The sequence below is a fragment of the Pomacea canaliculata genome, linkage group LG7 (assembly GCF_003073045.1).
Source record: "Pomacea canaliculata isolate SZHN2017 linkage group LG7, ASM307304v1, whole genome shotgun sequence".
NCBI lineage: Eukaryota > Metazoa > Mollusca > Gastropoda > Architaenioglossa > Ampullariidae > Pomacea > Pomacea canaliculata.
Window position 1 is genome coordinate 8,544,924 of NC_037596.1, and position 26,258 is coordinate 8,571,181.

The 26,258-nt window shown below is 37.1% G+C and overlaps 1 protein-coding gene across 1 annotated transcript in view; it reads right to left on the reverse strand.

The window, feature by feature from the left end:
* Positions 1–24,552, reverse strand: part of LOC112568504 (phospholipid transfer protein C2CD2L-like) — a 33,953-nt gene extending 9,401 nt beyond the window's left edge. Inside the window, exons 1-18 of the mRNA XM_025245814.1 lie at positions 24,505–24,552; positions 17,253–17,348; positions 16,810–16,929; positions 16,271–16,375; positions 15,605–15,838; positions 14,415–14,621; positions 13,755–13,889; positions 13,029–13,134; positions 12,650–12,758; positions 12,401–12,465; positions 12,146–12,150; positions 11,847–11,939; positions 11,022–11,208; positions 10,490–10,588; positions 7,196–7,320; positions 3,212–3,235; positions 1,891–1,990; positions 974–1,108 (exon numbers count right to left, since the gene is read on the reverse strand). Coding sequence (XP_025101599.1) covers positions 974–1,108; positions 1,891–1,990; positions 3,212–3,235; positions 7,196–7,320; positions 10,490–10,588; positions 11,022–11,208; positions 11,847–11,939; positions 12,146–12,150; positions 12,401–12,465; positions 12,650–12,758; positions 13,029–13,134; positions 13,755–13,889; positions 14,415–14,621; positions 15,605–15,838; positions 16,271–16,375; positions 16,810–16,929; positions 17,253–17,348; positions 24,505–24,540 — 1,981 coding nt within the window. The 5' untranslated portion in view covers positions 24,541–24,552. The remainder of the gene's footprint in view (positions 1–973; positions 1,109–1,890; positions 1,991–3,211; positions 3,236–7,195; positions 7,321–10,489; positions 10,589–11,021; positions 11,209–11,846; positions 11,940–12,145; positions 12,151–12,400; positions 12,466–12,649; positions 12,759–13,028; positions 13,135–13,754; positions 13,890–14,414; positions 14,622–15,604; positions 15,839–16,270; positions 16,376–16,809; positions 16,930–17,252; positions 17,349–24,504) is intronic.
* Positions 24,553–26,258: the final 1,706 nt, after the last annotated feature.

Genomic DNA, 26,258 nt, shown 5'->3' on the forward strand with positions numbered 1-26,258 from the left:
ATAAAGTGAACCAAATGCTCTAGGTCACAGCCATGCTGTAATACCGGATGATGGAACCACAAAGAATGATGCATCACACCCAGTGCAAAATGCTATAAAATAATGCATGATGGTGTGAAACAAAGAAAACTATAAAGAAGAGTGAATGAGAAAGAGAGAGGACAATCTTTGACTGATCAAAGCATACAGGACACTCATCAGCTGCCCCCAGGGTCACTGAAACTGTCTATATGTGACCTGCCATCACAGAATGAGTCTTAAGTAAAAAAAAAAAAAAATGAGATTTTGCAAATTGAATATTTTTAAAATGTACATGTTTTGACCTTTCTTTTGATACTAACTAAAGCTGTTTTCCTGGTTCTAAAATTGAGTGAGTTATAAAGGCTTGAAGTGTGCAAGTCCGACTGCACAAAGTTGACCGTACTCACCTTTCTTTGCTTCTAAAACAAAACTGCTCTGTGTGACAAGACTCATTTCGTGGTGGCAGGTCAGATATCATTCCATTCTTGCAACGTATTGTACAGTCTCACTCGAATGATCTTCTACATAGTGCAAATTTAATTGCTGATAAAAATTTTATTGACAAATGATGATGGTGATGACAACAACAATGATGGTGATAAAAATGATGATGATAGCAATGGTGGTGGTGAGGTGATGACAAAAAAACAAAAACAAAAACAAATTGTAAGCAATTAACAATAAAAAAGTGACATTAATAATTTTAAAATATTAAGAAAAGTGTTCAACATCTTTTGCTGAACACAGCTGCCAAATAAAGAGAAATAAAACAGAATAAAACGTGAGTTGTGCATACAACATGCCAGCATACTCTCATAGTATCATGGTGGAGAACGACAAGCCACACTAAAGGCAGCTCATGTAGCTAAGTCAATAGAACAACAGCCAAAGGGAGGAGGCCACAACAGGTGAGGTTCACTAAACATGTAGCACAGCACACCCTGATTAGAACCTTTTGACTGTGCTCCATATTGGGGTTCAGGTGGGCGCAGGTAGCTACCCTCCCGCACACTGGAAGATGAGCGGTCAGCACTATATGAGCGTTTTTTGCGCCCAAAGCGCTTCCAGAAAGAGGTCTTCTTTTTCTCTGGAAAAAGTCCACGTTTCTTAGCTGTAGTTCCCAAAATGGCTAGTCATACCAGTGGTGCAGGTCTATTACGCAGTCAAAATGTCAAAGTTTAGACTTTTCCTGTAGTTCTTTTGTTTTTTCTTTTTTTGGGAGGGACAAGAATCTTAAATGAAATTTGAATTAGAGATAAAGACTGGACAGGCTAAATTAAAACATTATCTTTTTACCACAGATGCCTAAGTTTTCTCTTATTCCCGTCTCTAGCATACAACATAACTAATCACTGAATACCCAGAATAAATTAATAATTATAGCTAAGAAGGCACCCACACAAAACCCTCTCTTCATCCCCTTATGTGTCTGTTACAATAAATTTCAATGATTGTTTGATGCTTACTTTGGAATACTCTTTTGACTCTTTCAAGGTGAATTTTTTAACTTCTCTCGTCTTGAAACACACTTTCATTCAGCCTGATATTTTCATTAACAGCAGCCCAAAATTTCCTGATGCAGCCTGAGAAAGCATACCTTGATGTGGGTAAGCTAAACGTACTTTTTACATTCTGTTATCAGAATATTTTCAGGTTTGATATTTTTTTTAGGGCATGGGGAGAGAATAACATTAAGGTAGTGACCTAAAAAGGCACAAAACCTATTTCAAAAGGAATGAGAGGAAAATATTTTTCCTTCTGACCTGCAAGTGTTACATCCAGCCAATTAAATGTGCTGGAAATAAGTTCCAGATGGAAACTGAAGGTTATGATGAGAGGAAACAGTGCTGCAGCTTTGCAAAAGCATACCTGTCTCAGGTGTCAAACCACGTGCAGTTTGACGATCCGGTGAGGTTTGAGAGGATAGAGGACTTTCTGCAGACTCCTCAGTAGGAGAGCTCTCAATGGTCTGAAAAAAATGTGATGAATGATGCAAGTATATGGATCAATGTGCTCTTTATTTTTATTTTGTTTAACTTAATTAGATAATGGGATTATTCTGCTTCTCACAGGTTTTAAAAGGCAAGTTCTTAGTGACTATGACTAACTTCACCTATTTATGAAGTTGAGCAAAGGCTGTTCTCTCCATATAAGGATGTGATCAATTATAGCAGCCCTTCTTGTTTGACTACTGACGTGATGATGATGGTTCTATAGATTATGAACCCATCTTGTTCCTATGCTTGGTACCACCCACCAGTAAACTTTGGGGACATACTTTTATTCTAGGTTGTACTCAGCAGTCTGGCTTCTTTTCAAATTAAAAATTATCTCCTGGTGCATGCCACCAGTGACACAATGGCAGGGGAAAGGTGGGGACACACCATTGACTTCACTCAGGGTTGCCAATGAGATAATGGATGGTACCAGAATAAGAAACGGGAGAGGACAAAGGACACTTATCAAAGCAGAACATGAGCAGCACATCACTGATGCTGGGACAACTGCGCCTCTCTCTAAGCAGATGAGAATCTCAATCTTTCAAAATTTAGCATTTCTTTCTAATCATTTCTCTTGCTACCTAAGTTGTTTTCTTAATGATGGTGCACTAACAAAAGATTCAATCATTAAACTGTCAGTGAAAACAAGGGTACTACATTCTAAAGAAATTAAATCTTTAACAATTCAGTTTTAACAACAGCAGTGGAACAGAGTAAGGAAGGGGTGTCAAAGATTAGATCTTGGGAGTAACTAAGCAGTATGCTTAATACTTTATTTGCTATTTGTTTGCATCAATTTATGAAAATTTTGAGGGTAAGCTTGTCAGTAATATCAACCTAAACTACAGATATAACACATCAACAAAGCCACATTATTTATAGGATCAATATTAGCAACAATATGCATGTTAAACATAACTACTGCATTCACAAAATGTTACATGACAATAAAAAAACATAAGCTGAAGATCAAGCATCATCATCATAACAAAGCAGCTGCAATGCCATCAGCAGTCATATTGATAAAGTGTTGATATGAGTACTAATCTGACAAATTAAAGAAAAAGAAATCTGGCAAATGCTGAAATATTTCAAAAAAGAATTTGGAAAATAAAAGTTGAAGCGCGAAACTTTGAACAAAACAATGGACAATATCTGGATGGAAAAGTGGAATTGAAGAACATTTATACCTTGATAAGTGGAATGACTGGCTCCTGTTTGCAGTATTTATATGACAGAAAAAAAAAAAAGAGATGAAAGAAGAAAGATAAAGAACAGATCTGTTAAATGTCTTGAAAAGATCAGACTGGAATGCAAAATGAAGTACTTTTTGAAACCGACATAACATACTTAAATAAGTGTGATCTTGATATTCAAACTCTCACTAGTGTGAATTTATTTGGAAGTATCTCTCCTACAGTCTACTGATAAAAAAAAATTTAGGAGCTTCATGAAAATGACAATCAAAGAAACAAGCAATTTTTAGATCATGGACCTAAAGTTGCCCTTCAAATACCTTGTGTTGGTATCATGTGCATACAAATCACAGCAGATACGAGAAACAAATGGCATACACTTGGCGTGTTGCTTTTGCAGTTAAATCTTTAATTGTTGTTTCAAATTTTTGACTTTGTCAAATATTACAGAATAAATGATTATCAAGCCACCAAGAAGGGTCATTGCTCAGGCAAAGAAATAAAGAGAGGCAAGGGAAAATGAATGTGATTAGCAATATTAAGGAAATAGTCTTATAATTTAAAACAACTTACATATGCACACACAAACATGATTGCATGTAAAAAATGTGAAGTCGTTCCTATAAATTTTCAATGTGCATAGCTATTTTATATAAAAATGATTGATATACTTTCAGGACTATTTCCATGTAATGGATAAATGTTTAAAATGATGGATTCATAATGAGGTAGATAAGGGGAAACTGATTGAAGATATGACTCTGCCTTGTATAAGCCAGCATTTGTATTTGAGAAAACATGAATATGTATTCGTATCAGAATCACTGAAAGTCATGAGGAAAACACATGTATTCCTATAAGTAGAGAGTTCGCAAGCAATGAATGACAGAAAGGTGAAAATGACAAAACTGCAGAACCATGCATAATGCAGCATGTGCACAAACACTGAACATACATACAATATGAAGAAACTTGACAGATAAAAACACAGTATTGAAAGACAGTTTATTAATACACACTAAATTAATGCCAACTGATCACAACTGGCATAAAACTTAATACAAAGAACAAAGATTAATAACAAGACAGTTTATACTTTTCACTTTTGTCAACCAGTTTAATTTAAAACCTCTAGAATATAATTTACTATTACAATTTGGGGAAATCAAAATTAAAGCTCTCAAAGTTATAAGTAAAACTAATTTAACTATGCTATATTTCTGTAGTGTTCACTTCACTTCTTTCTAGACACTGTCACCACACACAATTAAATATTAATTTTAGAAAATGTCACCAACTTGCTTTTCATAAAGTATAACCTGATTTCCACCATGTCTATCCTTGTCCTGCTATTTGATTTTAACCACATGCTTTTATGTTTTTGTGAAGGCCACTCTGACTCATAACATTGCTAATAGCTAAAACTTAATTCTTCATGCTGAACAAAAGGACTAAATAGCCACTATACTATACACTTTAAAAAATGCCCTTGTAGAATTTGTAAAAATGAAAATGCAAAGGTAAAAAACAGCAAAACAACCAACAAACTATAAGAACATCCAACATCTCAAAAATGTTCCCATTCTCTTTATAATCTGGCTATCCTAGTTTCCATTACACCAGTATTACTTCATTAAAAAAAAGAGAACAGAACTCCTTTTTCTTTCAACATTTATGCTTAATTAGAGTTTTCACATCATGTGAAGATTTTCACTGAAAGATTCCCAATAAAAAACTGCTTTGTTAACATTGGATTTCTCCAAGAATCATGCAAATTAAAAACATGCGTACGGAGTTACACAAAATTTAATTACTGTAAAAGTTCAAAACATGTTTATTAAAAAAAAAAACTTGCACCAAACGAGAAACTTGAAAGCCAATGCGAACTCTTGTATAAATAATATCAGCAGCGTGAAAAGTACACATGCACCCCTACTGAGTGTATAATGGTACTGTATAATATGAAACACTTTATAATAAAATATAAACTGTATGAGTGTAAATAGGTTAATTAGATATCACATGATCAACTAGTTAAAACAGAAATTTATGACACGTTGCAATAGAATGGATAACAAATAAAATTTTCCTCAACACAAATTTCAATAGATATGTGACTTTTAAAGAATTTTGTAAAACCCTAAAAGCATTCCAATTTCCATGCGCTTCAGATATATGACCAAGCCAAAAACGTTTACAGCGAACTATAAGGCCTACAACAGGAAACAACAAATGTTTGGATTACAAAGATGCCTGTAAAAATGAAATCTTAAAGGTTAACCTTAGTGAAAGATAAAATGTCAACAAGTTAGTAGAATATAGCAGTGCTGTTTATCACAAATTTGTTTTTGAGGTCCTTCTGAAAAAAATGTAAGTTTAAGTTCCTCAATAAATGCAAAGTTCACACTGATATTAATGAAGCCCTGCCATAATAGCAAAGCATATTTTCGTGACACAGAAGAAATGAGGTTTTGAAATTTTTCCAAAATTCAAGTGGGAATTGCAATGTTCACTGTTCCTATCTCATGAACAGAAACGAGTTATTTGCTCACATTTTAAAAATTATGTTTTTTGTAATCAAGTAAATCCAGTCATCTGGAAAGAATATGCACATGAAAGGGCTTCAAGCAACAATTTCAAAAGAAACAACCATGCAAAATATCACACAAGATCAATAAAGGATATGTATAAAGACATCCAGGATTTACAAATACAAAACCATACAGAGAAAGTGCATTAGCACTATATACACATAGCACACAACAGTAAAAATTGAGCTTGTGTAGTATAATCTGGCCTAGTATAACCAGCTGATCTTTGCACATTACCAGTCCAATAAATTAAATGAGTCATTTGCACAAGCATGAGATGTGACAACATGCAATGTCTAGATCACTTCTCATTGTAGCCTTGCCCAACAATCATCAGCAATCTACGTTTTTGACAATAAACTTAAGGTCAACAGACAGAAGAAGGGTTTTTGAACTGCAGCTAGAATTGTGTGCGAAGTTCTTTAGAGGGCCTTAGCTCTGAAGAAGACCTCCCAGCTTTGCTTTGCAACCTATTCCTACAATATCTAAGGCAAGATCAACAATCAGGAGGGTTAAAAATAGAGAAACTATACAACATTGCTTGGTGTTGGAGAACATTTCCTTTGAAAGCTGCCGAACGTCTCACATAAGGTTTGTAGCAAAAGATGAACAGAGAATAATAATACCTGTGTTTATGAGAGAGTGTATGAGTGTGTGTGTGAAAGAGAGAGAGTGTATGCACATGCAAAAAAGAGTGATCTTGAAATGATTTGTTTGTGAGAGAGAGAGGAAAAAGATACTAACAAATAGGTTTATGGTAAAGTACATTATTAAACCATTATAAAACCATTCAAATCAGGGGTTGAGAGTGTACTCTGCATCACTGAGGGATCTCTCTAATGACTAGCTCATAGTTTCATGGAAGCCTACAAGAGATTACAAGCACTTTCCAGCTTCACCTACAGCCACCTCTCTCCTTCCTCTTCAGGTGACACAAAACATACCACTGCTAATAATAATAATACATCACATTGATACAGTGCCTTTCACTAGCACCAAAGTTGGACTCAAAGCACATACAAACACATGGGCACATACCTTTTGGGCAGGTATCTCATACACCATTACACACAAACATGCTCACAACAAAACATGCATCACACACCCACAAAGAATATGGAGGAAACCACAGTACCCAGAGAGAAAACCACAGTTAGCCCTGTAAACAGGTGTCACATCCAGAGAGAGGTCTCACTGTCACGGCGACAGACATTTTTAGTCACTGAGCCACCCAACTGCCCCCATAGCATTCATCATTTCAACTGTTTCAGCATCTTTCATGTCAATGTCTCAGTCAACACCACAAAAGAAAATGTGAGCTGATGAATTTCCATCAAAAATTGGGTGGGGATGGGGGACGAAGGAAGGGGCTTGGTGTTGACCTTACCCGTTTGACCCCTGTGATAATAAGAGTGCTAGTTTTGGTAGGGGTGCGTGGCCGTCGGGATCGATCCAACAGCTCTCGTATGGCAGTTTCAGCGACTGATTCAACGCCGTTAATAACGATCAGCTCTGGAAAACAGGAGGAGACAACCATGCAGGCATCAGGCGAACACACAAAAGCATGCTGGGATTTTGTTAACAGTATAAAACTACACAGTTTTAACAAGGGGAATAACAGTGGCAAATTTTGAGTGAGAGAAAGCTGTGACTAGAGAGGTTACCCCTCTTTGTCCAGCCTGCTTTAGTATCAGTTCTATCTTCTGCTACTATCCTCTCTTAAAGACAATCAGTTAAGACACAGCTGTCTCCAATGCGATGTATGCTGATTACCTCAAATCAATACAGTTTTAGGTTAAAGATTTGTAGTCTGTAAAAAAAGCATACTTTCTCCTTGTATACATCTATTCTCATTTTTTACCTATAAAATAGTTTATCATGTTCACTCAACTGCTACTAACAGATCTCGCTTTTTTCTGATTGCAGACATGATACCATAATTGATAATCTAGTTAATCATAGTCTGCCTACAAACTTAATCATTAATAGTAAACAAATGTTTAATCCATGTAAAAACATTGTTTTCACAATCTCCTCTTAAGTATGCTTTAATTTTGCCCCTTCCCTCATACTCTCTGTGCACATATATCAAGGCTCCACTGACTCCCCATCAGCACTCGCTACACTTTTCAAACCAGGTTTTGCTTTGGCCAGTGTCCATAGCTTGCTGCCTAGGATTACAATAATAAGACCTACCACCGCCACATACCACTATGACAATTATGAAAATATCTTTTTATAGACAATGTGAAGTATAAGCAGATGACAGTTTAATGAGAACAGAACATAAGATAACTGATAAAATAAGCAACACTTATACCATTACCCACCCATAACCATATCAATAACAGAAAAAAATCAAATAATAAAAAATGTGTTCAGCTGCAAATATAAATAAAATGAAACATTTATTTTCATGGAAAACTCTACCTTAGGGAAACTGACCTTGTTTTCAGTAGATTAGATGCCTAAAATGTGAAATATATCAATACAGACTCTAAGACTTGTTTTGCTTTACAAATCCATATGTATGATTACTAAAATCTTCTGTGAATCAAGCTACAGAGCACAGTTTTATTGTGACCCATACACATCAGGACTGAGGCTCTTTAATTTGGAATATAGCTAGAGGTAGCTTAGATACTTACTATTTCAATCTCAAACTATACGCTTTTTTCTTTAATAATGCTAAAATTATCTTTTAAATTTTTCACTTATTTTAAAAGATTTTAAGTCTTAATTCTTGGGTACAGATTAGTGGATACCAAATTATTTATTGATTAACATGAGCTCTTTTACACAGACTTGTGCACAGTTCTACATGATGGGAAGCACCGCTTCTTTCTCACAGCTTTTTCAGGTTTTCAGCAGAAGAGTTCCATCAAATATCCCATTAGTGTCAAATGTAAAACCATAATACATATTTATGTAGGGCAGGTGGCTAAAGACACGAAGCATATCAATTATCTTCAAAACTGAATGGTGGAAATGTTGGGATAATAGAGTTCTAGGCACAGTTCTGGACACTGAAAGCTAAGGGGAGGATTGGGTGGGGGACATAGATAAGAAACAGACATCCCCATCATGGGGTGAAGACAGGGGATGGACTGTAACAAACTTCATCTCTATTAAACATCACAGGTGCTGTTAGTAGAAGGCAGTTCCCATTCCACAAAACATATCGCACACATGAACATGCATGTGTGAACAGTTTTTCCTAGTATGCTATTTTTGGAGGAGCACATTCTTTCCATGAGACAAAAAGACCAACATGCACCTCTCTAAAACTGTTCATAACATCATACAACAAGCTCATAAAAGATAAGTATGCAAATAGGTCCAATGAATGGGTCTGAAAATACGTTTTAGTAAGGATTCTCTCCCCCCACCCACCACACTTCCATGAAAAGACTGAAGGGTATACCAAACAATTTTTAGTTGACTAGATACTCTCCACAATTTCATCACAACCAAGGAGCCTGCAAACTTCTGTATTTTATATAAACAAGAAGTTTCTGCATACTTCTGTTATGTGCCTGTGTAAAAACCATGTGGTACACACCCGTGCATAATACTTACAGGAATCTGTCTGCCATGATACATGGCCGCGCCTGTCAGAAGTTACAAGGTAATGATTCAAGTGCAAAGTACAAACGGGGTCTGCTTTCGTAATCAAGCAATGAGAAATAATAGTGTGTGCAGATGTTCATGCACCTGTACTGTAGTATTTGCTGTATATTCTAAAAGGGGGAGGAAGGGAAGGCATATTATACATGTATGTACATAAGCCTACATAAATAAAGTTATGAAGAGCACTTAAAATGATAACATTTATGACATTTATGAAAAGATTTATTGTGGTTTTCATTATTTAGACCATATAATTACTGTAAATTACAAGCTATAACTATGCCTTCATACTGTATGTTTTGTTACATCTTCTGTTGCTACTCTCTCTGTGTGTGCGTGAGTGTATGCCAACATATGCACGTAAAAAGGATTAAAGTCCCATAGACTAGTGGTCCTAGAGGTGTGGTTCATCATGTCTAGGGTATGTAGAAGACGAAGCCCATTCTTAGTCTTCTGCCACTATCAGGTATCCATTTCTGCTGAGCAGTTGGAGGGTGTGCCAAGGAAACTAATCCAGCCAGTCTCTAGTAGGCCTTGAACTGGTAACCGTCTGCTCCACATCAAGGGCACTAACCATAAAGCTATAAAGCCTCTTTTGGCATGTAGCATCTTATTGTAATAGTAGTATCATTACACAAAAAGGGGAAACAATAGTCTCATCTGTGCAATGTCTTGTGTCCCTGATGTAAAGGTGGTGGTGGGTGGATGTATATATGCGATGTTTGTGAGTGTGTGTGTGCATGTGTGTGTGATCACAGAAAAGACAAGTAAGAATTGAAAATCAAATCTGAAAAGAACAATTTTGTAAATGTAAAGCATCACTGTCTGATCAAATGACCAACTGTACCTGTGGATGTTAGTCAACATTTTCAGGAGATAATTCAATGATCACAAGCTCTTTCTCACATTTTTTTTTTTTTCAATGATGTCTGTTGCCTGTTGGGGTGATGTGCGTTGCCTGTTGAGGTAATGTGTGTGATAAGAAAACACAGCAAAACCAGAAGTAAGAACTCAAACCCCAGATAGGTCTCAAAAACACAATCATGCTCACCAGCAGAGGAGTCCGCTCCAGTGCTGGGAGAGTTGCTATCAGATGCCACAGAGGTGTCTGCCTCAGCATTCAGGTACTTCTCAACATAATTTGGGGTTGCTGAAATTGAAAAAAAGAATATTTAAACTTTGATCTATTTGTACACAAGGCCTTGTCGGCCAGTTCTGATTCACTAAAGGACTGGTTTATTATACAAAAGCATTTTAGCCAAGAAATGTACAAGAAGTTAAATTGTGTAGATTTCACCGCAGCAACTAAATGAGCTCACTTCTCATTCTTGTAAGGGAACTGCAATGCAATAAAGTGATAAATGCATATAAGGGTTAGGATTAGAGATTGTAGCACAGATTAAGCCGGCACACATTTGTGGACATTAAATGTCTCCTTCAATCTCCCTTCCCCCTCACTAGACATGTATATGAACCAATGCTTTTGAACTTCTCAGCACTACAAAATACGCTTCACCTCCTGTACATTATGATGAATATAACAACTGCTCAATCTAAATCATGCTTAAAGACAAGGATCCTACTATTGTAGCCAGGTTCCTGACGTCCATACTGTGGCTTCTGGGTGGTGGTGGTAGTTGTGGTGACACGTGTGCCACTAGGTGTTACTGTCTGCGATACTTCAATGCGTCGCCTTGGTGACAGTTGACTGTTGCTTGTGTTCATAGAATTGAGCAGAAGATCTGCTTCAGCAGGCTCCATGAAGAGAAACTGAAAGTGACATGATATCACTGTATTTTCTTCTTTTTTTTTTTAAGCAAACTGTCAACATGAGATGCTTTTTGGTTTCTTAAACTGTTTAGGTTCTTTTCCTGGTTGATTTCAAAACTGAGGAGGTAGGTGAGCCTGTTCATGTTTCATGTTGGTTTAAATGCCACTGGTAGTGATAAGATGGTTGCCTGGCAGATTTCACACATTCAAAACATTTGGAAAACAAAGCCACTGAACACTCGCACACTACTAGTGGCACAAATTAAATTGTGTTCCAATATAAAGATAGTAAATGGAATGGCAAGTTTGTCGTGAAGGTCATGAGGCAGAAATTTAAAAAAGAATTATCTATACAATATGCACAAATGTAAAGTGCCAAACAAAGAAAAACTGCATTAGAATATACATCAGACTTCAAATATCACATACCATTATATTATATTCTTACTTTATTTATTCATTTTCACACAGTTTGCTAGGTTTTGTGAACCTATACAGATCACATTTTTAGTATCCTCTTTTCAGTGCCTTATCTATCCTTGATGTAACTGACAGATCATGAAAGGTTTACATGTGTAACATGAATAAAACTAGCAAAAGACTTCATGTTGCAATGTAAAGTCCATCCAGTTTCTCACCTCTGCTGTGATGGTGCCTGTGGTGTAGTCAAAAGTTCCTGGCTCTGCCTGAAGTCGTAGGATCTGCCGACTACTTGGTGTGCGCTTCAAGTCCTCGATGTAACACAACACTCTCCCCTAAGTATTCCTCCGCTGTGAATAAAATGAAGAAGGTCCATTGAATATGATGTGCTTTATGACATGCATGTACTTTCCTGTTGATGGAATGGTGAAGATTAATTTATGCTGTGATGGGATACAATACAATTTCAAATGTGCAATTCTCCATAATGGATGGAATATAATGGAAGAACACAGACTCTTGCTACAAAGACATTTGTAAATTATGCTACCAGAGAAATCCCTAACTGTATAAAAGTAAAAAAAAAAACCAGCTAAGAATGAAATCAAACATATCAAAAGAAAATAGTCATGAAAATCATGTAATACAGTAAACATAAGCAAATGACTTATTTTTTCATGTAAAAACTGTCATTTAGAAAGGTAACCAGTTTTACATACACACCATAATTGAAATTTAAGGTAAGTTTTTTTCCAAACAACTGGCTACTCACTTGCATCACGTCGGCTTTTGTCATACACTTCAAACTTGACTTCTCGAGTTGCATTGGTAACATCACTGTAATCATATAGACATTCACACACACACCTACATAAAAAATGGTTGTTACTCTTTTTCTGGCTATTAGTTTATTAAAAGGGCAATAATTTGATTGTTAAAAGAGATATCACAAAAATAACATTTCTCTTTAACTATCCTGTCTTGTGAACTATTTGATATGATTAATTGAAAGCATATTTACAATAAAAAGTGTTCATCCCAAAATGGGTTGTTGGCAGTCTTGACAACGCTGGATGTGTAGCTCTGCACTGGTTCATCCGTTGATACATAGCAGACTGGGCTGACAGAAGCTAAAACAAGGGAATGTAAACGTTGATGCACTAAAAATGGAACAAATCTGCATTAATGGCTAAAAACATTGTTACTGAAAAATGCTGTGGGTTTCTTAGGTGTGTTGCAAGAGAAAGTGCGACAGAAAGCATGACAACTTTATTGGTCCCAGTGGGCAATTTAAGCATGGGAAGGTGCTCTAGTTAGTGTGCTTCTCCCTGTTCTCTAAAGGTGTAATAAAAACTTAATTACACTAATATGATAATTGACATGGGCAAGTAGTAACTCACCTCCTTCATGACTGGCTAGAGAGGAGCCCTTGATGAGCTTCACCAACAATCGACGGTCACCGACCATACGCGGAGGCTTCGGGGGGCCAGGTGAGGGGGACGTGAACTGAAAATGCATAAACTGTTGCCAGTCAAATGGTTCTTTAACATCTACATGACTATAGAAGCAAACATTCTTTGACTTGAAATTGTGATACAGAAAACACATTTAAGTTCCCTGACAGGGTAATAAACAGTCTTCAGAAAAGCACAAAACAGGAAAGGCAAGACATAAAATCTGACTGTTTCTAAGAGGGAAGGGTGGAAAAAAAAAAAGGTTTTTCAATATTGGAATGTTAACAGGGTCAAATCAAATCAGATTGCTGAGCTTGGATTTGCTTGGACCAAGTAGACAGATTTTAGGAATGAGGCCTTCCAGATACCATGTTGAAGACCTCTGCATGCAGGTCACCTATCCTTGAAATAAATGGAATGCAGTTAACAGACCATTACACAGTGAATGTATAATTCTTGTAAAATAAGTAGTAGTTTATGAAAAATTAAAAAAACTCTTACAAAGTTGGTTTGCAAGCTGCCAATATATCCTGAAAGTATTTTGCAAATAAAACATTTCAGCACAGTAACACAATAGGCATTATAGTAGGATGGAATTAGCACAATCAAGAAAAAGATGACGGTAGTGTTTTAGTTATTGCATTATCAGGTAAAAAAAGCATGACAACTCACTGCACTCTGGTACTGAGTGGGCGAAACTGGCTCGAAAAGTGACTCGGCGCCACCAACTCCTTGTACACTGTTGCTCTGCTGTGATTGGGGCTGTGTCAGAGGAGGCTGGGAGGACACCCGAGCACTAGCTTGCTGCTGCAAAACAGACCAACCAATCAGCTATCAGTATCTGTAATCACCATATGATTGGCCCTAGATGCTTGGTAATCTGTTAGTCTTGGTTTATGACCACAATATCAATTTTATTAGTGTCCTCAGGGATGATAACTACTGCACAATCTCCCCTACTGATTCTGGCAATCATAGAAAAAATCTGCCTTAAACCAGTCCATAGAGTTGAACAGTGAAGGTACAATCCAAATCCAATTTCTGTCTAAACAAATTCTGCTCAGAATTTCATCCATGCAAAGAACCCTCATTTGTTGCGTCCCTATACTCCTCGAGGAGTAACAAGAACTAGACTAAACTAAAAAACCCACACAAGAATAGAAGGAAAACAAATCCTCAAAAATACTTCCCGTAAAAAGAAAAAAAGGACAGGAAAACATATTTTTAAAACTGACTTCTCTAAAAGAGAAACAGAGAACTTTCTCACTCTTCTGGAAAAAACAGCATAATAACAAAAAATTCCTCAAGACTGATCCTTCTAAGACATTTTACCTGCACTTGCTGCTGTTGTCGACTGGGATGCACTGAAAATGTCTGCACTGCTTCAGGTCCCTTCTGCACCGAGACATGGTGGATGGGCTGGGGGCGGCTCTGGGGAGGCACTTGCTGCAGTATGTGGGCCGACTGTCGCTGAGCTGGCTGCTGAATGGAGGATGCCAGTTGTGCCATCTGGTTCTGCAAGTTCTGCGCTGCAAACCTCTGCACACAAGTTTCCAGGGAGACTATAATCTTTCACCACATGGTTCAGCCATTCAGCATTTATCTGAGCTGCTCACCATCTTGGCAAACAGGCATCAGGCTAACAGTGATCTAAACTCCAACCAGTTGTGTCGAAAATTGCTATTATGACTAATAATAAATCAGCTTTATATCATACACTTCACTGCCCATGAAGGCCAGATCAGTGTGCTTTACAGAAAGACAAAATCAAGACTTAACTCAAACGCAAAGATGGGAATAATACAGAGCTGAACCAACAGTATACTAAATAGGATGTACTGAATAAATATTTGAAATGTTCTCAGGAAAGAAAAAGGAATGCCCTATGTTCATCAAGGTGCAAATCAATGTGGATGATAGAGCACAGAAATACAAAGGTGCCAATGGCAGCAAATTAGCAAAAAAGAAATCATTCTTATCTGATTACAGATGGACAGCAGATCTAAATAGAATTTTTTTCTCACAATATCTCATATTACACAGTACATACTACTTACAACAAAAAAATTACTGAAAATGTTTCAAGGGATATCCACAAGGGTAAAAGGGAGAAAATTAGCTTTAGCACTGTGTCCTCTTCCAACATCTTACACGAATAGTGAGACTAAAATTTCAATGAAATGACATAATCCCAACAAGGTAACTTAATTGCTTAATCTGTCAAATATTAACATTCTGATGGTGATTTCTCTAAGGCTGAAAGATGTCTTTTTCTCTGAAAGAGCCCTGACTCTAGGGACAGTGATAGATGACTTACATAGCTAGGTCAAAGCACAAGGTCAGGCTCTCTATGCTTGACATAATTTAGATGAAAAATTAAAGTTTCTATTTTAAAGAAACTGAAACAATAGTAAGCATTTTTATCATATTCCTGCTATTTAACAAGTCTTATTTTCTAAATAATAGTAAAAAAAATTTCTTTTTCAGCCAAAACACCAAGTTGATGTCTGAGGGCTCAGTACCTGATTTAAGAGGGCAACGTCTGACTGGGCTATCCCCCATCCTGCATCTGAGGCTCGGACCCTGATTTCATCAGGCCGTTGTGGCTCAGTTGTTTCTCCAGTAGCTTCAGGTGCCAGTGTGGACAGGTCGCCAGGCATAAGCAGGTGGGTGATGGTGAAGGTTGTGGCGGCCAGTGAAATGGCATTGCGCACATTTTGCTCCACCACACCCATGTCCACCAGGGTGGTAGGATCCTGTAAATACAATATCATGCTAACATGGGATTTCACAAAGCAGGATATTTACCTGTGATCTCACTACACAGGACATTTACTTAGGATCTCACAATATAGGATATTTATCTGTGATCTCACTACATAGGGTATTTACCTAAGATCTTAAAACAGAGGGTCCTTTCTTGGGATCTGACATTTCAAACTTCTCTGCCTTATAGAAATGCTAGAATAGCTGAGGTTTAAGATCACAAATAAAGATAAAGTTTGATTTGAAGAGTAGATTGAAAAGATCTTATCTTGTACTACCTGAAATTTTTTATTCTCAACATTTACATACTTAGGTCTGCTAAAGTATACAATTAAAAAGGAAAAAATGGATTGTTGGATACAGTGAAAAAGAAAATGGTTATTGTTTAAATCACCCAATGAGGTAACTGCACAGACACATACCTGGTAGGGATTAGTTGGCCTGACAGAAATCTTGATGTCAGGTCGACCCTCAAAGTTAGTCCGAATTTTGACATCTTTGCCATCCCGGAATGCCTTCACACGAAGCTGTGCAAAACACAATTAAAGTTTTTTTCATCTTTCCATATTTTTCTGTTTTATCTGTCCACCTGCTTTGTCTGCTCCCTCTGTCTGTCTTCACCGGTGTATGTGTGAGAAAGCATGTGTGTTTGACAGAGAAAAAGTGTTTGTGCGTGAGAGAGAGACAGAAAATGTGCATGTGTGTGTGCACACAATTTAAACTTCTGATAATAATAATCAAATTGCTAATCATAAATTGTAACACTGATGACAATTCATTAGTTTCATTACTGTCATTATTTAAGCTAGCAGTAGACTGTGCACATAAATCAATGTAAATGATATCTTGCACCAACAATGACTCATAAAGACAATGCCAATAGAAACGAGTGCTCATCTGCCATGGAGCCAACATGCAGCCCTCCTAGCACTAGAAATTTATGGCAGTAGCTTATACTCACAGTTCCTTTAAGTTTCAGAACGTGGGCAACAAGGTTGGTCAGTCTAACACCCTCCCCAGTCTGCTGGCTAGCAAACAATGACAACAGCAAATCTTGTGACTCCAGATGTGCATGAATTAGCTGCAGACAGATGCAAGAGCCAGTTTTTTAAACCAGACACTGCCTTATTTTGCATGAAATCAACTTAATTTTTACTCATTTTAAAACCCATCAAACAACTAAAAAGAGGGAGAAAAGAAAAGGACAAATAATGTTCATGACAATGATCAGACACTGTTCAATGTTATAGTATCAGGTAAAGTAATCAAGTAAAGAATCTTATCTAAAGGGAAATCATACTGCAAAATAAGTAAAGAAAGATCTTGGTTTGAGAAACTTTGTCCAGTTCTTGAAATCAAACTTTCTTTTTTTGAAAGTTGATACAAGTGCCAAATGGAACTCACAAAGGTGTCCTCAGGTGCCGCTTGACTGGAGATGTCGATGATCTTTGGCGGAAGGGTTCCTGGCTGAATCCTCTCAAACCGAGACTGGACTGGGCCCTGTACAAAACAAAAACTGGTAGTCAAAAGTATAAAATGTGGAGGGAAGTTATCTATTTTATTCCCTTTTCTACCTCACAATTTCTGAAAAACCTGTTTTGTTCCATCAATCAATAATGAAATCATTGCATTGCTATGGATACAATACAGATGCATTTACTAGAGCTCTCTTTCAACCAATAACTCTTTGTCTTGATGTGAAGAGATACAACTTTCTGTTTCTTTGATGTAAGTTATTTTGATTGCATTTTTTCCTGCGTCTGTCTCAGCAGAACTAATATTCAGTATGCTAACACCTTCTAGCTATCTGTACACTCATCTCCTGGGTTTAATTTACATGTAGAAGATGATATTACTACAATTGCAGCCAGTTCCTCATTTTCTTGATCATAACTATGACAAGAAAACACAAAAATGTCATTCCTGCTACATCATTTTACAACCAAGTTTCTTTCTTAGTCACAAAGCTACTTGTACTTCTATATATGCACTCACCACCACCTGTAATTCCCCTCCCCCAACACACACACATTATTTTTAGGTGTATACTGTTTTCAGTAACAAAGATGTATTCTTCCCTTTCTACAAATGAACCCATTGTGTCATTCATCCACACTCCAATGATGCTCAGGAAGTCTACCTTTCCCAGGACAAACCCTGTTTTGTCTTCACCCTCTAAGCGCATATTTCAATTTCCAACGAACTACAATTCTAACGTTTAGATCATAATATTCTCTAACTGGTGAAAAGTACAGCTAATGCTGCTGTGATGAGGATGAAATTTTATGCACACATGCATGCAAGCCTCTGCCAATTATTTAAAAAGATGATTTTTATGCATGGATAATAACTACCAAAAGAAATTAAGAAATAGTGTGAAAATAAGTTACTTCACTTTTTGCAACAAACAAAAAGTCTTACAGCCAGAAATGTAGAGAGGTCCATGTAGAGAGGTTCTGCCTAGTATATGCCTTAGTTCATTAACCGTACCCTTTAGCCCAGTTAAAGCAGCAAACCACATTATTTTTAAAGTCCTCATCAGTGATCAAAACCTCCCATTGTGGTTAAAAGAACAGAATGTCTGTCACAGCCATTTAACCCAGTATCTCTTACCCAGACAGAAAAGCTCTCAGTACTTTCAAGGAAAAGGAATGTATACACATAACCAGATCTCAAACTATGTTCCTGCCCCTGCCTAAATACAGGCTCAGCCTACATCACTTCCAAGCCTTATGCACTTGCTCTAACTTTGTGAACAGAAATGTTCTGTGAGCCAAGCTGCAACACTCTGTAAACAGAGCTGCAGCCCAGGGTCTGATGTTTCTGCCACATCTTCAAATCAATGTACTCAGCACTTTAAGAGTGGCAAAACAAGTGGCTTTCTTGGACCCTACAATCTGGCCTCATTCCTCACTACAGGAGAGGATGATAGAGCAACAACTTTGTGCCAGTAGATCAAATGTTTGAAAAGAAAATCCTGCTTTGAGAAGTTAGGGAAAGATGTTTGGGAATAAGAACTGATTAACACACTCTCTCTCTTGATCACGAACATTTTTGAGAGAGAGAGAGAAAAAAAGAACAGAACAGAGAGACAAGAGAAAGACTTTACTTTTCAATCAATCAACCATGAGTCACTTTAGAATACAACAGAGACAGGTTTCCTTGAAACCAGAGCTATAATCACAAAGTAAAAACATCGATTTTCCATTAAGGCAGAGATTCTCAGCAGTAATTCTCCTGTTTCATTCTAGTTTCCTTGATTCCAGAGAACTCTGAAAAGATGCAATGAAAGTGACAGACTAGATGTTCTGGCATAAGCAAAACACAGCCAAGCAAAAGTAGCCACGTTTAGACAACAGGTATCAAGCTGCGATGATAGCCCTTTAATTATAAAGAGACATAACCATGACAACATGCTGTTCACCAACTCAAAAAAAAAAAAGAAAAAAAAAGCAAAACGAACAACCCACACCTTTTGCCCCTAACAAAAGCATGCCTTTTAATATCAGCTTGGTCAAATTTGTTTCTAAAAAGAGGTGACTACTGCCAAATGCCCATTGTAAGCTGTGAGTGGTTCACCAAGTCTATTGAACGGCACATATATGGAATCACTTTTTCGTCTCATCAACATTATCTTCCCTGAGGCACCCCTGTACTGAGTGAACAGGGAAAACGCTCCACTTACAGACCAGGAAAGTATTAAACAGGCAGCCATGCGGCCAAAAGTCAAACCAGACTAGGTGTCTTCCCCAATTTGTTTCTAACTTAATGTATTACACAGTGCACAACTCTATATGCATCCTAAAGTAATGAGAGATTTCATCCTTTCCCATTAATGGGGTCATGATTCAGTGTATGCTTGAATGGCAAAAGGAACAAACAGTGCCTTGCCATGTCTTCACACTTCAAAATTTCAAAATGATTATATAGAGGTGGGGTAGCCCACAATAAAGTGAGGAATCACTGAGGAAATAAACCCTTCAATCCATACTGACTGCCTCCTATTGCACAGTGATGTGCATGTTTAGTAACAAGTCTAGCACCATGACCCAAGTCACTCTTACTCGTTTACTCTTCTGGCCTACACATCTTACCACTGAATGTTCAACACATCACAGCTACAGGGATGAATGTCAATGAATATTCTTCCTTCAATCCTCTCCATTTCTTCTTTCTCCCACTTTTACTAATTCCAAATATGCCTGTTTTCTGATGTACTTTTTGCGGTATAAAGAAGACTCACTAATGAGTCCTTTAATAAATGACACAATGAAAATCAGTTTTTCCTCATCTATTCTCAGAATTGCTGACTTCAAGCATCCACTGTGTAGAATGATATATAAACAACAAATGAAACAAGCCTTCACAATGTCTTTTTGCTTCTTTTGCAAGTGTGTGTGTCTATGCATTCCCATCCAGCGTGTTGTTGAGAGAAAGAAGGAAGGAAGAGAGGAAGGAAAGGAGAGCGAGCAGGACTTAGGGGCTGATAATCACTGTGAGAGGGTGTAAGCTCCAGCTGAAACAGGAGATAAGGAAAACCAGCTTTTCCTATTCACACTATCCACTAGGATTTCTGTTTTCAATCCAAACACACAGTGTGAGACAAAGAACAAGAAAAATACAGAGGATAAACAGGTCATATGGCTACAACAACAAAGCCATAACATACATATTCACACATGTCTACTTACACAGACACACACATACAAATGTATACTACATCAGGAGGGCCAGTGAAAGGTATATGAGAAATGCTACAGATACTACAGGTGGATATACACACATAAACACACATTGCATGGAGCTTTTATTTATCATATTATTTAATTTATTATTAACATCACCTTAAATGGAAACCAATAATATACACATATAAGACTGTCCGATCCTGATGCCTTCACCAAAATTTCATGCTCAAGCATTGGATAAGAGCAATAAATCACCTGTTTTTGTCCAGATGCACATATGTAAGCATTTAAGCAGAACATAAGCTTATATATGTGTGCATGTATATATAATAATCAATACACATTTACCTATATGAAGCTTGTATGCATTTGGATGATTAGCTGATTGACAGGCAGTAATATAAACTAACAGTGAGATGAGGCATACATATGATAAGACAGAAAAGATCTAAGGTCTGAAAAGCAAAAACAAAGGCCTATGAATTATAATGAGCCAGGAAGGGATGTGTATTTCTGTATTGTAAAGAAGCTGGTCATGTTTCTATGCATGTGACTACCTAGCCCTAGCTGCTCTGAATAGGCTCCTACGCTTCTTTTCTATGTGGTTGTTGGCTGTGAGATGAATTCTTCTGTGTGTGGATCAGAAGGGAATGTCAGCTTGCTATGCAAATATGTGGAGCAAGATAAAGCATACTGGAGACTAAAGGAAAAAGCTATGTAACATCAGCATCACTAATGTGTGCACACAGTTTTGCCAATGCAGACTATTTTTCAATAATTTAAGATACAACCAACGTTTGTAACATCATCACTCTTTACTCAGCCTACAGTGGTTCGGACACAGCAGCAACTGTAACAGGAAAAACTGGGGAGAAATATAAACAGTAACACCTTCAGTCCTTGCGCCAATGTGTGCAAGTATGAGTAGACAACTTGAAAACTGTTTACAATGCATAGCTGACCTCTGGCTGGGCATGTGTCTAATAAAAATGCTGAAATTATGGGAAGACTTGCATGCCAAACTGTGTATATTGCTTGCCCTTTTATATGGTTTTCCATGCCTTTTACGTTCCTTGAAAATGCTTGACTTACAAAACAAACAGATGCTTTTCTACACAAGCTATTATTTCTGTGACCATTCCTGACTAGCATAAAAATAGGCAGGGCAGCACCTTATGCAAATTATTATTACAAAGCACAAGACTTGCACAAGAGTTACATAATGCTCATGGTTCTTATGAAAAGTACAGAAAATGAAATAAAGCATCTTTTATGGGATGCTATCAACTTATACCAATTTATATAGATTAATTGTATATTAAATGCTTGGTGTGAATCTAATCACTTGAAGAAAATTTGCAATAACATGGTGATGATCTTTAAAAAAACCACAAGAGTTTTAGTCTTTTCTGTGATTCCTCAAGGCAGCATAAGGGTGTGTCTGACAGGGTGCCACATTGCTGCGAAGAAACAGATTGTGCTGCTGTGCTTAGCATGACAAGCTCCAAGAAATCTGAAACAAGGCTTGACTACAAAGAAAACAGTTCTGAAGCAGGCTGAAGCAATAAAAAATAGTGTATCTGCAGAACTTTAAAATGAAGATCACTCTTCTTTCCCTCTGTTTATCCCTTGCAGATGGTATATGTTTTAAATATAGTCTATGTGCATTTCATATCCTATTTTTACCAAAAAAAAAGTGTGCTCTAAATAAAAATGCCCATATACTCCTCTGGTCTAAAGAGAGGAAGCTATGCATATCATGTCATCATGCTTTGGACCTTCAGATGGTGGGTGGAGACTGCTGACAGCCCCACTCACCTATCCCATCTGAACAACTAGTATGCAACATGCTTGTTCACCATTATCTCCATTATCTGTAAACTTATACCTAATTCAAGTTACTACTTCAATGGCTACATCATGGTTACCACAGCACTTAATGATCCGATATCTGCTCTTGTTCATTCAATTCTCTGGCCTGCTTACAAGTCAATTCAGGCAGATATTCACTGCTGACATCTGCCAAAGCAGATTGCTGACTATGCTCTAAATATACTGAGGATGAAAAAACAATTAGCACATGCTTCATTATAAAGTACACCTTCAAACCAAAAGTGTAAGTGAATGTGTGTAAATGCATATGTCTATATGTTTCTGTATGTGTGAGGTCCTCTTATACATATGCATGATCAGACATTTGTCAGTTTAAGCAGACTATGAAATTTTTCTTTCAGTTACGTTTGCCATAGGTTTACAGGAACCAATACTACTATTTAATGAAAACCACATAACTGATATTTGCATGCATTTTTCCTCCCATTTTATTACAGTAAAAACAGCAGATAATTAGGCAACTCAAACCTCATGATATGTAATAATGTAATTTGAAGAAAGAAAGAAACATTCTGTTTGTGTGTGTGTGTGATTTTTAAAATATGGGTGAAAACAACTCTGCACACACACTTGAATTTGACCATATGCCTTTAAATTTCCAGCTATATATCCTCAAAGTTGTTGTGGAAGGCATGCCTGGTAAAAAGAGCACATTTTTTAAAAAAAAAGTATACCTGAAAAAAATAATAATAATGCCCAAAAATGTATAAGAAACACGAATAATGAGGATACTTTATGCATGTTTTTTCTCTGCTTAAAAATATTTTATTTCCCTATGATAACAACTGCATGTTAGCAAAAGAACAGGAACACAGTTACATTCACACATAATTACTTCTCAGAAAGAACTCAAGATCGAGCAAATAACTGGACTGTCTTTCTCCAGGAGGAGACATGCAACTATCCGTAATCTTCTCAGCATTAAAGACTCTCGTTAGATTATAATTTCATTCACAAAAAGCTATGCAAGCAGCGAGCAGTTTTGCCCTTGGTGTGTCCTTGGACTACTTGGGAGGTCAGGGAAAGACTAAAGCTACCGGTTTCCTAAGATCATCTGAAGCTCTAGTTTTAAACACTGCTGCCAGGCCTCAGCATTTGGAGGACATATATGCTGATGAAGCAGGGTCCCTATTCCACTAGTAGAGACCCAGAGATGAGCCAAGACATTCTTGGTTTAATTTCAAACTGCCTTTCTAACCCTCCACATAAACTGACATCTGTATATATTTAGAGAAGATGGTTTTCTCCTTCATTTTCTTTTTTAGATCAAAATTGTGCTGGCAGTGGTGTAGGAGTGAAAAATAGCACCTGCAATGGCATTCCAATTCCTTGTCTTTATTTTCAACATTGCCTGCACAGAATCAAACAGCGACTACCAGCCAGTAGTGGAAGAGGGAGGGAGAGAGGTGTTTTCATCACCTGTGCTACAGCTTGCCAGCAAGAAGTCTCTGCTGAAAGTCAGTGTCAGATAACAGACCCAAACTGCCACAAGCATGTTCCTGCTGGGCTGAGCAAGAAAAAGTGTGCCTGTACGAAAAAGAGAGGGAGAGAGCCCTTCTGTATCCATAGTTACAATCCAACACAACCTGCATTCTGTCACAAGTCATGTCAAAGGTCCCTTTCAGGCTAAACATGCACTCACTTCATACCTGAGATTATAAGCCACACCTTTAGTAACTAGATATTACTAGCAAAGTGGGAAAAGTTTTTCTTCCTGAGGAGAAAATGCCATCAGCAGCTGATGCAAGCAGATTCCAGGAATAAAATCAAACATGAGAGAACTGGATATTCTTTCGCTCACTCACAAATGCAGAAGAACAGCAGTCGGTGACAAAGTGAAAAAAGTAATAATTAAAACTAACTCTGGAAGTAGCCAACGTATATATTTGAGATATCAGACCACTAGTGCTTGTATCATACAAAAGATATATATCTCCTCCTCAGCTCTAATTAGTTCATGTCAGATACGCAATACTCTAAACACAACATTCACACACCCTGTGAAGATATCTCTCGAAAATACAATGATCCATTGCATAGACATAGCAGCTGGGTTAACAAAAGGTTAATATCACCTGAAAACAAAATGCTGGCATTTGCTGCTGAGACATAGGTGTGCTCACCTTTTACCACAGCCTGAAAAGAACAGTGAGCTGCTAAAGACATAGGTGGGGCAACTTCAGACACAATCCAGCCTTCAGGGAAAGCCTACTGCAAGACAAACACGTTGGTTTATTCTGTGCTATGCGCCTCTGACTGAGAGTGTCAAGTAGGTGACTTAAGTTATGCTGAGCATGTGGAAGAAAAAAACAAATGGAGGGAAACAAACAGTGTGGACCATATTTTTTACAAAATTTTCTCCCAGTCAGTCTGCAGCAGGACAGAAGAAACAATTCATGGAAAGGTATTTACATGAAAAAGAACTATTAATGACTGCCAAAAAAATTGCAGGCACATGTTGCTAAATATTCCATATTCACTGCAGTGAATTATATGAAAAAAAAGTTATTGGTGGACAGAAAACTGTTACAAGAATCCATATCAAGTCTTTTACTTGCACAAGAAATTGGCAAGATGTTAATCAGGAAACGGAACCAAAATCCTGATTATCATGCAGGCTAGAAGATCAAATTTGATAAAGCGAAGCAGATCAGCTGACAGATAAGGAAGAAGGAAAACTGCACACATCTGCTGTCTGATATCCTGATATAAACTGGAAAGACAAAAATGGTTTATGTAGCCTAGTCACACACACACAAAATCCTAGAAATGAACATCACTAAAATCACACATTAAATAATTTCTAATCACCACTAAAACATTTTCAAAAGGTCAGACCTTATGTATGCAACACTGTCATCATCACTCAGATATTTTGCTGCAAAAATATACACTATACAAAAGAAAAGGTACTCACATGTAGCAACGCTTTTATCATAGACAGTTGTTCTTTTGTTTCTTTGTTAATACTACTAATTAAACTTGTTAACTAAATTTAACTTAACTCTTAAATACCTGTGTAAATAAATGGATAACTGATATATATATACACAGATCTATCTAAATACAGAGCTAACATATATAACCTTAAGTGAAACTGACAGTTACATTTAGAACTAAAGTATACAGCCGTCAAATGAAACTGACAATCTCAAGAAATACATTTCATACTTAAATCCCTGACATTAATACACTACTAAAGTTGAGCGAATGGCATTTAACAACAACTAGAGAAATGTAGAGATAATCTATTATAAACTAGTGTGAAGATGTACATAATCTATTTATTCAACAACACAACTAGATAACAAGATTTAATGGAAAATATATTTATCATATAAACCCCTATAAATTTCATTTAAGCAGTGAATACAGCCACCCACCCTTCAGATATAAAGGTCTGCACATCGATAAAAATAGACATAAGCATGCACAAGTACACAACCATTACCAATAGCACAAGTCAAATACATTATGATTTTCATGTTTTCTGACCTCTCTCTCCTTGCCCACCCTTCTTCACTCTACCCATATATGCCAGTCATACACTTAAACCATACTGACAATACAGGCAGGGTGTGTGTGCTTGAGTTCAGGCAGAAAAGAATAAAATCCTCATTTCCAGATGGAATTTTCAGGTATACAAGGTACCTCACTCACACACATGCATTATGTGCATGTTTCCTACCCGAATTCTCCTCCTACCCTTCCCCCACACACACATACAGAGGATCACACAGACACACACAGAGGATCATACACAGGAGGCTGGCTATGTGAGAGTCTGATGTGTTTAGAAGAAAAAGCAAGAACAACAAAGATTGTTTAA